Source organism: Scyliorhinus canicula, chromosome 1, assembly GCF_902713615.1.
Source record: "Scyliorhinus canicula chromosome 1, sScyCan1.1, whole genome shotgun sequence".
In the NCBI taxonomy this organism is placed as follows: domain Eukaryota; kingdom Metazoa; phylum Chordata; class Chondrichthyes; order Carcharhiniformes; family Scyliorhinidae; genus Scyliorhinus; species Scyliorhinus canicula.
The window spans coordinates 22,387,072-22,402,583 of NC_052146.1; the positions used below are offsets into that span (position 1 = coordinate 22,387,072).

The 15,512-nt window shown below is 50.3% G+C and overlaps 1 protein-coding gene across 8 annotated transcripts in view; it reads left to right on the plus strand.

Annotated features, from left to right (window-relative positions):
- The window catches only part of rph3ab (rabphilin 3A homolog (mouse), b), a 388,420-nt gene that overhangs the window by 271,471 nt on the left and 101,437 nt on the right, over nt 1–15,512 (plus strand). For 7 of the 8 annotated variants that reach the window (XM_038820309.1, XM_038820380.1, XM_038820230.1 and 4 more), the window contains one exon: nt 3,704–3,745. The exons of the other annotated variant lie outside the window; for it this stretch is intronic. In XM_038820309.1, coding sequence (XP_038676237.1) covers nt 3,704–3,745 — 42 coding nt within the window. The remainder of the gene's footprint in view (nt 1–3,703; nt 3,746–15,512) is intronic. 8 annotated transcript variants of the gene reach the window in all.

Here is a 15,512-nt window from a genome sequence, read left to right on the forward strand (position 1 = left end):
CGAGCGGCCTGCCCAACAGGACAGGTTCCCACTGGCGCCGTCCACACCTGGTCGTTGCCGACGGGAACAGTGTGGGAACGCTGGGGGGGGGGGCGGCCTGTGGGGGGGTTCTTGCACCGGGAGGGGCCTCAAAAGCGGTCTGGCCCGCGATCGGTGCCCACCAATCGGCGGGCCGGCCTCTCTGAAGGAGGTCCTCCTTTCCTCCGCCGCCCTGCAAGATCCATCCAACATCTTCTTGCGAGCGGCCGCGGAAAGGACGGCAACCACGCATGCGCGGGTTGGCGCCGGCCAACATGCGCGGGTGACATCATTTACCGCGTCATTTCCGCAGCGCCAAGGCCTGGTGCGCGTAAATGATGCTGCGCCGCTCCTAGCCCCCCCCCCCCCCCCCGGGGGCGGGAGAATAGGGGGCTGGGAGTGGCCTCCGACGCCGGAGTGAACTTAGTCTCCCAATGGGAGAATTGCGCCCTGAAGCTACATTAAGGGGTAATTAAGGCACCGTACAAATGAGATCATCCTTATTTCAAAAATTTGAATGTGCAAAAGGACATCCTAATGGATTTTGTTATGATTTCTGGGGAGTAGATAATTAGAGACATGTGCTTAAATTTAAGTAATCCTTTCATGGGATTTGAGTGGAATAAGGATGATATAATTAATGGGATGAGCAAGGGGTTGAAGCAATCAGGTTTCAAGTCAATAAGTTTAGATTTGGCTGTGAGCAGAACAGCAGCTTTTGTAAAGCTGTGAAGTGAAACAGTGGTTTGACATAGACAATAATTAACAGTTGTTTCCTTAAGGATCTCTTTCTCTCCAAGGCATCTCTGTACAACAAGAATTCCTGTATTTGCTAACTCTATTTAAAAGTGTTTTTTTTTACCAGAGATGGGTTTTGCTTGATTGGAAATAAAGAAGGTAGCAGTTAGGAGTTAAAGAGCGGGTTTCTCTGTCCGGCCAAAGTGGTTTCCCTTTGTGGTCAGCCTCACGCCGTGGGAAACCCCCGGGCTGTCGGCAAAACGGAGAATCGCGACGGCGGAGAATTCAGCCCAAAGTGCTTCATGTTACTGTTAAGCGTTGTTTGACTTGTCATTGTAAGCTATTCATTTTATGATGTTAAAGTTAATTTAATACTGTGTCAATAATAAAGTTTGTTTTAATATACCATGATCCCGGGGCTGGATTCTCTGCCCTGCTGCGCCACTTTTCGGCCCCAACCTGCCGGCAGGATTCTCCGTTACGCCGGCCGGTCAATGGGGTTTCCTATTGTGGGGCAGCCCCACGCCGTCGGGAAACCCCCGGGTGCCGGGAAAATGGAAAATCCCGCTGGCGGAGAACCCGCCCCCTATTTGTGTGTGGAGTCACTCCTGGAGTAAAGAAGCTGTTCCTCACAGTTTTACAAATGAAAAAATATGAGCGTTTCTGTCCTAATAAATGTTGGGGTCTTTTCCGGGATCTTAATATATTTCCTAATCTCTCTGGTAGAAAATCTAGCCTCCATGTTTTACAGGGTTACAATAGCATAGTTGGATATATTACTGGATTAGTAATCTGGAGATCGAGACTAATGATCTGGGATCATAAGATCAATTCCCACCATGGCAGCTGGGAAATTTAAATTCGATTCATTTGATAAATATAGCAAAAAAAAGCTAACACCAGTAATGATGACCATGGGTTGTCATAAAAACTAATCTGGTTCACTAATGCCCTGTAGGGAAGGAAATCTGCTGTACATACCCAGTTTGTATGTTACTGTGGAACCACAGCAATGAACTGGCCTAGCAAACTACTCAGTTCTATTAAAGAAGGCGGTTCACCACCACCTTCCCAAGGGCAGTTAAGGACAGGCAATAAATGTTGGCCGTCCAACAATGCCCATACCCTGCAAATGAATAAAATAAAATAAGTGGCTAGTGGACACCTCAGCATAAATCATTGCTTTCTGAATGTGCTCTGGGGACGTGGATGTAAAATTGCTTGCAAAAGAGATTGTTATCCACTGGGATTAACTGTACCTTTTGTTCCCTCTGAGAGTCTATCCGTTCTAATCCATACAAATTGAAAACCGTTTTATGCAGAAAATTATGTTCACTGTTCAGTGTTCACTCATAAAGCTTCATTTTGAGACAGAATGGATCTGAATATCTTCACACAAATCCGTTTTTATGTTAGTTTGTTCAAGGGCAAAACAGTAGGAGACTTTGATCTGCCGTTCGGCAGCCTAGTGAGAGATCTCCACCGTGCACCTGGCTTTAACAATTCTAAAGAGCACAATAGAAATATTTGCTTTGATTTTTTAAAACTAAAGTTAAGAGTACCAATTCTTTTTTTCCCAATTAAGGGGCAATTTAGCATGGCCAATCCATCTTTGGGTTGTGGGGGTGAGACCCACGCAGACACGGGAAGAATGTGCAAACTCCACACAGACAATGGAAATATTTACTTTGATATTGGGAATATTTAACTTAAATGGCAAAAGGTCAATTAGGGAGACATTTATAGGGGCAGCACGGTAGCATGGTGGTTAGCATAAATGCTTCACAGCTCCAGGGTCCCAGGTTCGATTCCCGGCTGGGTCACTGTCTGTGCGGAGTCTGCACGTCCTCCCCGTGTGTGCGTGGGTTTCTTCCGGGTGCTCCGGTTTCCTCCCACAGTCCAAAGATGTGCGGGTTAGGTGGATTGGCCATGCTAAATTGCCCGTAGTGTCCTAACAAGTAATGTTAAGGAGGGGTTGTTGGGTTACGCGTATAGGGTGGATACGTGGGTTTGAGTAGGGTGATCATTGCTCGGCACAACATCGAGGGCCGAAGGGCCTGTTCTGTGCTGTACTGTTCTATGTTCTATATAAAAACACAATGTTATCTTATAACTTGATATTACAAAGTCATTAATAATGAGAAAGTGTCCATTTTTCCCCACAACAGGCTTTATTCAATACAGTACTTTGGTAACACTTTACTATATTTATCCTAAAGTGCGGTCCACGTGGGGTTTTCTATTTAATAATTTCCTACATGAAGGCTTGCTTTAGGTTTAGCTACCAGGTAAGTGACTAATGAAGTGCCAAAAGTGTAGAGATTGTGCACTAGCCCATACATTGCATTTTGAAAGTACAGTAGCCTTGAGGTTATGTTAGCAACCCAGAGTGCCAGTTCAAATCTTATCATTTTACCTTTGCAAATTTACATTCAATAAATCTGGTAATTAAAAAAATAGCACAGGCTTGCTCATGGTCTTTCAGGTTTGGCCTAAAAATGAATCCAGTATCACGCTATGTGGTTAACTCTTATTATCTTCAGAGAAAATAGGGACGGACAATAAATACTGCAGACTGATCCAGTCTGGACCTATCTGTGCAGTGTGGGGCGTATCAAAGGGATAATGCTCCCCAGTTTCTGAACTCTGTTTCCGGATCAATCTCCTTGTTTTGAGCCATTCCACCCGACTCCCACCTAACCAGCTGAGGAAATTGTCCCATTCTAACCATTTAGTGCAGGTATTGGGGTCAAATCCAGCCCTTTCCTGATCAGTATGTCTCAGATCTACACTAGGCAGAGCTTTAACGCACTTGACTAAGCCATTAAAGAAGCTTCTTCATCATCCTTTTGCCTTCTCTGCTGTTTTGTTTGCTTTACCATCAGCATGTGAAGCTCGCCCTTGGCTATCTTTATTAGTAAATTTTCTCCTACCCTGTGTTTCTCAGGTCAAGCAGAGGGTGCTATCCCTGCTGAGCAGGCCTCTTATGGTAAGACTGTTTTCAGCATGAATACAGCATGTTAAATCCCAGTACACGCATGTGAATTGTATTTCCAAACAATCTGCCAGAGCAGTTTATATTGTTGCCAGTTTAATTTTGAGCCCTGAAGAGTAATGAATGAATATGAATGAATGAATGAAAATCGCTTATTGTCACGAGTAGGCTTCAAATGAAGTTACTGTGAAAAGCCCCTAGTCGCCACATTCCGGCACCTGTCCGGGGAGGCTGGTACGGCCTCCTGCTAAACTATACTGCTAAAACTGGTCTGTGACTGCTGCCAGGGTCCTGGTCCGAGCAACAACATTGATGCAAGGGGCTGGCACAGTGTTGCCATCCGAACTAAAGAAAAATAATTTTAAAATGAGCATTTATAAAAAGGATTAATGCCCAGCACACAATGGAGGGATGAATGTTGGTGAATTGTGTCTGAGAACATTGACTGATTACAGGGTCAGCTCAGAGGGTTCATCACTTAGGAAGCAGTGATTTGCGAAGGGTTTAGGAATTTCGGTCCATTTGCTTTCAAACCCTTGATTCTGAGCACAGTTGAGAATGGTGCTAATTCTCCCCTATCTTACTGCCAGAAAGTTTTGTCCCTCCTCTCTTGAAGCTGCTAACTTGTTGGGAGAAGGGTTCAGATCTGATTGCTGTTCCCTGATATATTCAGTCAGCGTCCATCCTTTATTTTAAGCGAGAAATTAAGTATTAGCAGACCACAAATGCAGTGACTTCATCCTAATCTATCTACACAATTTCTCTCACAGACACACATTTAACAGGAAGAAGCACTTGAAGGTAATCAGCTGGAATTCCGCCTGAATTTTTCTACTTTAGCTCGAGGAACTGAGATCAATTCAAACTAACCCGGCTGCAATCACTATCTGAGAATCAAACTGAGATTGGTCTAATCTGGTAGAATATAATGCCATGCCACAAGATAAATTTCCTACTGAAGTGATTATTCAATGTAATACCATTCCATTTCTATAATTTAGTTTTATTCATTAGTGAGGACCCAGGAACCGCTGGTTCGGCCAGCATTTATTGCCCAACCCTAATTGCTCTTGAGAAGGTGGTGAGCTGCCTTCTTGAACCGCTGCAGTCCACACGGTATAAATGCAACCAAAATGCTGTTAGTTCCAGGTTTTTGACCCAGTGATAGTGAAGGAATAGCGATATAACTCCCAAGTCAGGATGCTGAGTGACATGGAGGAAACTTGCAGTTGTACATTCATCTGAAGGTGAGGGTGTTGGCGAATAAAGTGCTGGTGAATAAGTGGGTGGTGTTCGAGGTGGGAAACATTGTGGCAGATTCGGAAGGGAGGTTTGTGATGGTTATTGGGAATCTGGAGGGGGTTCCGGTTGTCCTGGTAAACGTTTATGCTCTAGATTGGGATGATGTGGATTTTATGGGGTGGGTGCTGGGGAAAAGCCCTGACCTGGACTCGTACCGGTGTTGGTCATGGGGGACGGGATTTTAACATGGTCATTGAGCCAAGTTTGGACCGGTTGCGCCCGAGGTCGGGGAAGGTGTCGGCGGTGGCGAGGGAGCTGAGGGGGTTTATGAAGTGTATTGAGTGGGGGGGGGGGTTTGGACACGTGGAGGTTTGGAAGACCGAGAGTGAAGGAATTTTGTATTTCTCCCATGTTCACAGGGTGTACTCCTGGATTGACGTTTTTTTGGTGGACATTGCATTGGGGGCAGGGATGGTCAACTCAGAGTATTCATTGTGGTTTCCAAAGATGCTTGACACTGGGTGGATTTGCGAGTGTACGGGGGGCGGGGGGAGGTGGCAGTGGAGGCTCGGTGTGGGTTGGTGGCGGACGACGGACGAGGTGGTGTGCGAGCGGTTAAGGGCTGTCATTCGGGGGTAAGTGGAACTCAATAATGCGGGGGAGGTCACAGCCGCCATGCTGTGGGAGGCACTCTTGGGGAGGGGGTGGTGGTAATGTATTTCCATTCGGACACATAGGAAAAAGCCGGAACGGTCAGAGATGGCAAGACTGGTGGAAGGGATTCTGAGGGTGGACAGGAGATATTCAAAGGTTCCAGAGACAGGGTTGTTGAGGGAGAGGCAGAAGCTCCGGATAGAGTTCGGATTGGGTTCACGAGGAAGGCGATGGGGCATGTTGCGAAGGGCCAGAGGAGTAATATAAGAGTATGGGGAGAAGGCGAGCAGGATATTGGCCGACCAGCTGAGGAAGCAGGAGGCGGCGAGGGAGATGGTTGGAGAAGGACAGGACGGGAAGGGTGGTGCTGGATCCGGTGGGGATGAAGAGGGTGTTTGAAGATTTTTCTAGGAGGTTGTCTGAGTTGGGGCCTGTGGACTGTCAGACTCCGCACAGCACAGACAGTGACCCAAGCCGGGAATCGAACCTGGGACCCTGAAGCTGTGAAGCAATTATGCTAACTACTGTGCTGCCTAAATCGTTCCATACATGAAAAAACATAGAACATACGATAAATACACAATGTAAATATATAGACATAGACATGGGTGAAGCATATTGAGTATAGTGCTCAACAGTAGAGAAGATGTGTGAAGAGATCAGATCAGTCCATAAGAGGGTCAATCAGGAGTCTGGTAACAGCGGGGAAGAAGCTGTTTTTGAACCTGTTGGTGCGTGTTCTCAGATTTTTGTATCTCCTGCCCGATGGAAGAGGTTGGAAGAAAGAATAATCTGGGTGGGAGGGGTCTTTGATTGTGCTGCCCGCTTTCCCAAGATAGCAGACAGAGTCAGTGGATGGGAGGCAGGTTTGCGTGATGGACTGGGCTGTGTTCACGATGCTCTGTAGTTTCTAAGTGTCCCTCGATCAACTCAGTGAGCCACAAGGTTGAAATCAGGCTTGTCACTGACCATGACCCTGTGAATAAGATTTTGTTTTTTATTTTTTTTTTAATTCTCCTTTTTCACATTTTCTTCCAAACTTACACCCACCAACGAACAGTAAATGGTAAAAATACAATGTCAATCCCCTTATCAACAACAATGATCCCATTCTCCCACCAACCCCCAAACAACAGCCTGCATGACAACATAAACATCAAATAAAAACCAAAAAGGAATCAGGAATCGGTCATAGTCACCATTAATATATATAGTCCATCCCCCCCTCCCCCACAATATTCAAGGCCATCCAATCCCCGAAAGTGTACAATGAATGACGCCCATCAATTGTAGAAACCCTCCGCCCTCCACTCCCTCCAGACTCCTCACCTCCACTTCCTCTCGAAAAACACCTCACCCAGTATCGGTCCCCTCCCCCAGCTTTTCACCCCTCCTAGCCTGTTCCACCAGGCTCTGCTGGCCGCAGCCCCTCCCCCCACCACACTCTCATTCTCTGTCCAGTTTAAACCAACCAGTGTGGAGGCTCCTGCCCCGGCCTCACTCCCCTCCAATCCCCTCCCTCCTGCCTGGTCCCAGGAAAACAAAGAAATCCCCTTCAACACACAACCCCACTGTAAACACACAAACCCCAAAGAACCATCATTGCAAAAGAAACTCCCAACCATGTCCATACAGAAATCGACTCATTTAGCACAAATACCACACGCAGTGAAAAAATAAAGCTACATACATGTCCCCGACCCCCCTACCCTCAGTTCAGACCAATCCCCAGTCCCATTTCTCAATTCTGCCCCAATCCTTCTGCCTTCATAAACACCTCCGCCACTTCCACCGTCTCAAAATAAAAGTCTTTGGATTTGTAGGTCACCCTCAATTTAGCTGGGTACACTATGCCGCACCGCGCACCCTGCTGTGCTTAGATTATTTGTCCAGTAACATTATCAGCATGCCGTTATGTGGTAACCCTCAGGTTGAATCACCACCAGTCAGCCCTCAATTGGTTGGTGATGCGATCATCAATTCATACGAGACAGTGAGTTGAAGTGAACAGTGGCTTTAATCAACTAGAACAGTGCCTGCCTGCGACTGCACTGCTCTGAGTGCCGCCTACAGGGCAGCTGCTCTATACACCTCCCCTCAAGGGGGCGGAGCCCACAAGGGCACCAACATGATACAAGCAGTGTAATACAGTACAATGGTCCATAGGTGGAGCCCACAAGGGCACAACATAGTACAATGCAATACAGTGGTGAATGCGCTGGTTTCGCAGCGGGCACGGGTGTCGAACTCGTCAATGCGGGCATGGGTGTGGATTCTGGGAGCATGTCTTCTGGAGCTTCGTCCCTGTAGGTCAGCGATTGGGGGGGGAAGAATAGGAGGGGCTATGGAGGCCATGTAGGGGTGGGGGGCGCTGTTCGGTGTAGGTTGGGAGGGGTAGGTGGTGGTCGTAGGGGATCCTGCGGGTGCTAGGTCACGGAGGGAGACCGTATCTTGTCAGCCATCGGGGTGTGCCACGTATGCATACTGGGGGTTGGCGTGTAGGAGCTGGACCCATGAGGGGTCGGACTTATGACTCCTCACGTGCTTCCGGAGGAGGACAGGCCCCGGTGTCTTCAGCCAGGATGGAAGCGAGACCCCGGAGGTGGATTTCCTAGGGAAAACAAACAGTCAGTCATGAGGACTCTCGTTCGTGGCCATGCAAAGAGGGACCTAATGGAGTGGAGCGCGGGGAGGATCTTCTGCCAGTGGGAAACTGGGAGACTCCTAGACCGTAGGGCCAGGAGGACGGCCTTCCATACCGTCGTGTTCTCCTTCTCCACCTGCCCGTTTCCCCGGGGGTTATAACTGGTAGTCCTGCTCAAGGTGATGCCCTTAACGAGCAGGTACTGATGCAGTTCGTCGCTCATAAACGAGGAGACCCGGTCACTGTGGACGTAAGTGGGGAAACCGAACAAGGTGAAGATACTATGTTGGGCCTTAATGACGGTGGCCGCGGTCATGTCGGGGCAGAGGGATTGCAAAGGGGAAGCGGGAGTATTCGTCAACGACGTTGAGGAAATAAGCTTTGCGGTTGGTAGAGTGAAGGGGCCCTTTGAAGTCGATACTGAGGTGCTCACAGGGCCGGGATGCCTTCACCAGGTGGGCCTTATCCGGCCGATAGAAGTGCGGCTTCCACTCCGCGCAGATTTGGCAATTCCTGGTCATGGCCCTGACCTCCCTGACCTGTAGGGCAGGTTGCGGGCCTTGATGTAGTGGAGAAGCCGGGTGACCCCTCGGTGGCAGAGGTCATTGTGGATAGCCCGGAGTTGGTCATCTTGCGCGCTGGCGCATGTGCCGCGGGACAGGGTATCTGGGGGCTCGTTGAGCTTCCCAGGATGATATGCGATATCGTAATTATAGGTGGAGAGTTCGATCCTCCACCTCAAGATTTTATCGTTCTTGATCTTGCCCTGCTGCGTATTGTCGAATATGAAGGCTACCAGCTGTTGGTCGGTGACGAGGGGAAACCTCCTACCAGCGAGGTAGTGCCTCCAGTGCCGTACAGCTTCCACGATGGCTTGACCGTCTTTTTTGACTGAGGAGTATTGAATCTCGGAGGCGTTGAGGGTACGGGAGAAAAATGCTACTGGCCTGCCTGCCTGATTGAGGGTGGCGGCGAGGGCAACCTCAGACACGTTGCTCTCCACCTGGAAGGGGATGGGTTCGTCTACTGCGCGCATCGCGGCTTTGGTAATATCTGCCCTGATGCGTCTGAAGGCGAGTCGGGCCTCAGCCGTCAGTGGGAAGATGGTGGCTTTGATCAGTGGGTGGGCTTTGTCCGCATAGTCGGGGACCACTTGGCATAATAGGAAAAGAACCTGAGGTCTCTTTTCAGGGCCTTGGAGCAGTGGGGAAGGGGGAGTTGCAGTAGGGGGCGCATACATTCGGGGTCGGGCCCTAGGACTCTGTTTTCCATGACGTAGCCGAGGATGGCAAGTCGGATTGTGTGGAAAGCGCATTTCTCCTTGTTATAAGTGAGGTTGTGGGCTTGGGCAGTTTGGAAAAACTTCCGAAGGTTGGCGTTGTGGTCCTGCTGGTCATGGCCGCAGATGGTGACGTTGTCCAGGTACGGAAATGTGGCCCACAGCCCGCACTGGTCCACCATACGGTCCATCGTTCTTTGGAAGACCGAGATCCTGTTGGTTAAGCCAAAGGGGACCCGGAGGAAGTGGAAGAGGCGGCCGTCTGCCTCAAAGGCCGTGTAGTGGCGGTCCTCCGGGCGGATTGGGAGCTGGTGGTACGCGGACTTCAGATCCACCGTGGAGAACACTCGGTAGTGTGCGATCTGATTCACCATGTCCGCTATCCGGGGGAGGGGGTACGCATCGAGGTGCATGTACCGGTTCATGGTTTGGCTGTCGTCTACAACTATCCAGTTCTTTTCCCCGGTCCCGACAACCACGGCCTGAGCTCTCCAGGGGCTATTACTGGCCTCGATGATCCCTTCCCGCAAGAGTCGCTGGACCTCGGACCTGATAAAAGTCCTGTCCTGGGCACTGTACCATCTGCTCCTGGTGGCGACTGGCTTACAGTTGGCAGTGAGATTTGCGAAGAGCGGGGGAGGGTCGACCTTCAGGGTCGCGAGGCTACATACGGTGAGTGGGGGTAGGGGCCCGCCGAACTCCAGGGTCAGGCTCCTGAGGTTGCACTGGAAATCCAGTCCCAACAGGAGAGGAGCGCAGAGATCGGGGAGGACATAGAGTTTAAAATTGGCGTACTCGCGAGGTTCGCGACAGTGTAACCCCGGATCTGCACTGAGTGCGATCCGGAAGTGAGGGACATTGTTTGGGATGCGGGGAAGATTTGGAGCGAGCAGCGCCTTACCATGTCTGGGTGGATGAAGCTCTCCGTGCTCCCGGGGTCAAACATGCAAGGCGTTTCGTGCCCATTTACCCGGACGGTCATCATGGAGTTTTGGAGGTGCTTTGGGCGTGACTGGTCGAGGGTGACCGTGCCGAGTTGCGGATAGCCGGCGTGGTCGGAGATAGCGGGGTGGTCCCAAGGTGGCAGACCCCATCGGTTGCACGTGTCGTGCGGCGTTGAAGGTGGCGGCCAAAATGGCAGCCCCCATGAGTCGCACATGGCGGGCTGCATGGGAGATGGCGGCCCCCGTGAATCGCACGTCTAATGTGGAGTCGGAGATGGCTGCCCCCACGGATAACACGAGGCAGGTGATGCGTCCGGAGGGGGAGGAGCCGGCAGGCACGCAGCCACACTGCGGGGTCTGCGGGCCTGTGAGTCCGAGAGTCGGGCCTGTGATTTGGAGGACTTGGACCTGGCCAGGCAAACTTTTTGGCAAAGTGTCCTTCCTTGCCGCAGTCGCTACAGTTTGCGTTCCGAGCCGGGCAGCGCTGCCTGGGGTGCTGGTGCTGGCCGCAGAAATAGCCGGGTAGCCCCCCCGGGTTGGGTGGGCAGTCCCACGGCAGAGGCCTGGGGTACTGTCTGGTCAGATGTCCACGAGGGGGTCACGTGGTCGGGGGAGAAAGCGTTGAGGCTTTGGAACACTACTTCAAGGGAAGTGGCTAGCTTTACCTTTTCCTCCAGGTTGAGGGCGCCCTTCTTGAGCAGGTGCTGCCTGACGTAGTTGGACCGGACTCCAGCCACATAAGCTTCCCGGATGGCGAGTTCCATGTGTTATGAGGCCATGACGGCTTTGGCGTTGCAGCTTTGCACGAGTACTTTCAGGATGCGTAGGTAGTCCTCCAGCAATTCCCCGGGGCGTTGGCAGTGAGTGGTGAGGGGATGCCCCGCGTACACTTCATCCACAAGCCTCACGTATTGCCACTTTAGGATCGCGACCGCGTCAGCGTATGTGGTCGCTTCCTCGATCTGCACGGAGATTTGCTGGCTCACCCGGGCGTGGAGGAGGCTCCGCTTCTGTTCGTCGGTGACGGAGGATGAGGAGCAGGCGGCGAGGTAGGCCTCGAAACATTGGAGCCAGTGCGAAAAAATCCCTTTGGCTTCCGCGGCCTGTGGGTCGAGTTCCAGTCAGTCAGGTTTGAGGGCTGCTTCCATCGCGATGTTGTAGTTGATTACATTGATGCGACAATCAATTCACATGAGACGAAGAGTTGAAGTGAACAGTGGCTTTAATCAACTAGAACAGTGCCTGCCTGCGACTGCCCTTCTACTGAGAGCCGCCTACAGGGCAACTGCTCTATATACATCCCCTGAAGGGGGCGGAGCTCACAAGGGCACCAACATGCTACAATCAGTGTAGCACAGTACAATGGTCCATAGGTGGAGCCCACAAGAGCACAATGCAACACAGTGGTGAATGATTACCATAATACGTTTACCATGGTTGGACGGCCGAAGCTCCTGCTGCGAGTCCGGCAAATCCCGGCCCGAGTTTTAGACTCCCCCACAGGTGGAAACGTTCTCCACGTCCACCGTGATTTTAAAGCCTTTTCCAGACCTCTGTCAAGACACCTCTCAGTCTTCTCTTCTTCAGGGAAAGGAGTACAAGCCTCCCAGGCCCAGCAGAGGTGTCGAACAAAGGATCAGTATTTTCCAGGAATCAAAAAATATAAAAACTTTTACAAGGGAAATAGATCTTAAAAAATGTAAAATACAATGTGATAGGGAAAGGGGAGGAGTATGGAGTGTATGGGTAATTCCTTCAAAGGTCTGATGCAGGCAATATTGGTCTTCTCGCCAATTCCTGCACTGTAACATTTGGAAGTACATTTTAATTACAAGTAAAGGTAATAACAGACATTGCAGATTTACCTATTGATGTCATCGGGTTGGGAGCATTACACAGTAACCTTTTGATTTCAATGGGGAATACGCCACTTTAATATTCTTTCTCTCTCCAGTATGTTCCCTGCACTAATTCATTTTTAATCATTTCATCAGAAGTGGTTGTTTATTTCCACTCTGGCAGGGCAGTGAGAAGCTGTAGTGCACGGATAGTCAGCAGACTCTTGTCACCAGATCATGCCATCATCGGCTGAAATGAAGTATGAATAAAGCAGTTTTGTTTGCTTGTGGATTCATTTTGGGAGATTTTCCTCCCTGCCCTACCTCAGTCCTGGCAGTAAACAGCGTCAGTGAATCTTGTCCAACTCCAGCATCGCTTGCCTTCTTCACTTTGTCAGCTGATAAATAACAATTTGCATAGCACTTTTAGTGTAATAAAATGTTTCAAGGCACTTGACGGGCACTTTCAAACATAGTATGACACCAAAGCCACATGAAAGACGAAGGACAGGGAACCAAAAGTTCGATCAAACTGGTAAGTTTTAGAATCATAGGATCCCTACAGGGCAGAGAAGGAGCCATTCAGCCCATCGAGTCTGCATCCACCCTCTGAAAGAGCACCTTACCTAGGCCATTGCCCTGCTCTATCCCCATAACCCAACCAAACCTTTTGGACACTCGGGCACTTTAGCATGGCCAGTCAACCTAACCTGCACATGGGAGGAAACATGAGCACCAGGTGGAAACCCACGCAGACACAGGGAGAAAGTGCAAACTCCACTCAGTCACCCAAGGCCGGATTTGAACCCGAGTCCCTGGTGCTGTGAGGCAGCAGTGCTAACCACTGTGCCATTGTGCTGCTAAGGAGCGTTTTAAAGAAGGATAGAGCAAGGGGGAGCTCTAGGGAGAGAATTCCTGAGCTTAGGGTCCAGGCAGCAGCTGAAAGCATGACCTTGCTGGAAGAAAACAGAAAACAAGGCCCACGCATGTCAGGCTTTGAAAACTCTTATTTTCCAGTCACGGGTGGAGACTGGCAGTGACAAGATTCTTACTGCTGTTAAAAATTCAGGGTGGAATTTAAAACCTTTCCCAGTACTTCTCATTCTCCAGTCTTCGCCCTGACCCCCTGCAGACGTTTCCGCGCGCAGGGGGGAGGGGGGGCTGGCAGAAGCAGACCACAGCACCATCTTCTTTGGGACTGTGCTCCAGGCTGCATATATAACCCTATGATGGGCTTCCACCTACTGCAGATACAGTGCTAGCTCTCGCCCTGCCCCCTCTCCCTGGAAATGTTTAAGACACTGTTAAATGGAAGAGGGTAACGGTCTGGAACAAAAACTACCCGATTTTAACAAAAAGGCCGGAGTCCATTAACACAAGGAATGTCAAAATAGTCTCTCAATCATTAGCCGAGATCCCGCTTTAAATGATACATCTACATCTCTTGGCATCTTTCCTTGTATAATATCCAGGAGTTTGATCCACCAACTGCTAGTCAATCTGTCCTTAGCAATGACAATGTGAAGTAAATAGTCATGTCACCAGAGCCATCTCCGAAGACAAATACGAATGTTGCACAGGGAGCTGCGCTGTGAAGTCCATGATCAGCTACTTACTCGTTGGTCTATATCGGACCCATGTGAGACCCTTCCTCTTTCTACTGGGAAAGAACCAACCGCAGAAATCCAAGTGTCATTTTTGGCAGTCTCAAACTGTGAATGGGAGCTGATTGTTGCTGCAGTGTTTTGGAATGTGCCCTGTGATCGCAACCGGCAGCCTTGGGATGTGCTCCAGAAATACTTCAAACGGTTTTGAATGAAATGAGAGTGTGAAAGAACTAAAGCCGCCTGTCAGAGGAACGCAGCCGCTTTGAAGCCTGTGTGAATAATACATCAAAAATAAACTGCTGGTGTGATCAGATTATTCAAGAGACAACTTCAACAGGGCCGCACAACTGGCATAATCGTATTGTGTGCTCAAGTTCCCTTTCATTGACAGTACCGATGGGAAAATCGATGTAATAGGTGGCCAATCTGGTACTGTCAGACTCCACCGGGGAGTTGAAAGTTCTGTCCTCATTCTCATACCGCCTTTTCATTGGTCTGTAATTCCTCACCGTGCAAACATATCACCCACAATGCTTCCAAAAATATAAATAGCCCTCATCCCAAACACAATAGCAATTTCCGGGAAGCTCCTTCCGGGACTGAATCTCTGTCCCAAAGCATGTGTGCTTCTGTTGTCAGAGGGAGCAAGGTGAGAGAATGCTGGGAATTCCCCATTGCCTGGCCTACAGCGGAGCCTGATATAACTTGAGAGATGAGGGATGGGATTCTCCGATCTCTGTAATCGCGTTCGGCGATTGGCCGGAGAATCCACGTTTGCGCCGAAATTGGGGGGGGGGGGGGGGTGCCGCTTTTGCGATGCGCCGCCCCCTCCAAAACGGCGTTCTCTCCGCATGCCATAAGGACGACCTCAGGACGTCACCTGAGGCCCTCCCCCCAGCGGGTCGAGTTCCCGACGCTCATGCTATTTTTTTCCGGGAACTCAGCGTGGTGGCTGCAGACTGAGTCTAGCGCTGCCACAATTGGGGGAGAGCCAATCCACGGGCGGGGCAGGGGGGGGGGGTGAGCGTTGCTAACGGGGAGGCACTATTTGGCAGGACGGGTCCGCGCGGCCAGCATCGGCCAATGCAGGCCGTCACCGGGCGCATGCGCAGCCATGGACCCGGCAATTCTCCGGCCGTATCAGCAGCTAGAGCCTGGAGCTCTACACTGCATGTCTACTAGACAGGGGATCGGTGGCCGTTTTGCACCGTTTTTTCGGTCGTAAAATGCCACCATTCCCACGCCGGCATCAGGACATAGTCTCCAAATCGGAGAATCCAGCCCGAGGTATCTGCAGAGTGTACGTGGGGCCTCTGAGGAGGGAGAGTACGTGTCTGTCATGAGGTCTTACCCAAACCAAAGGTCCCCACCCAATTTTTTTTCACCTCACCCAAATAGCGATGCCCCCAGTTTTGCCTCATAACCCCCCTGCCCCGCTCTTGCTGGGCAGGGAGAACACTGTCACAGAATCACCGAATTGTTACGGCACAGAGGAGACAATTTGGTTCCTTGTGTCTGCAAATGAGCATTGTGGTTAGGTGCCATTCCCCTGC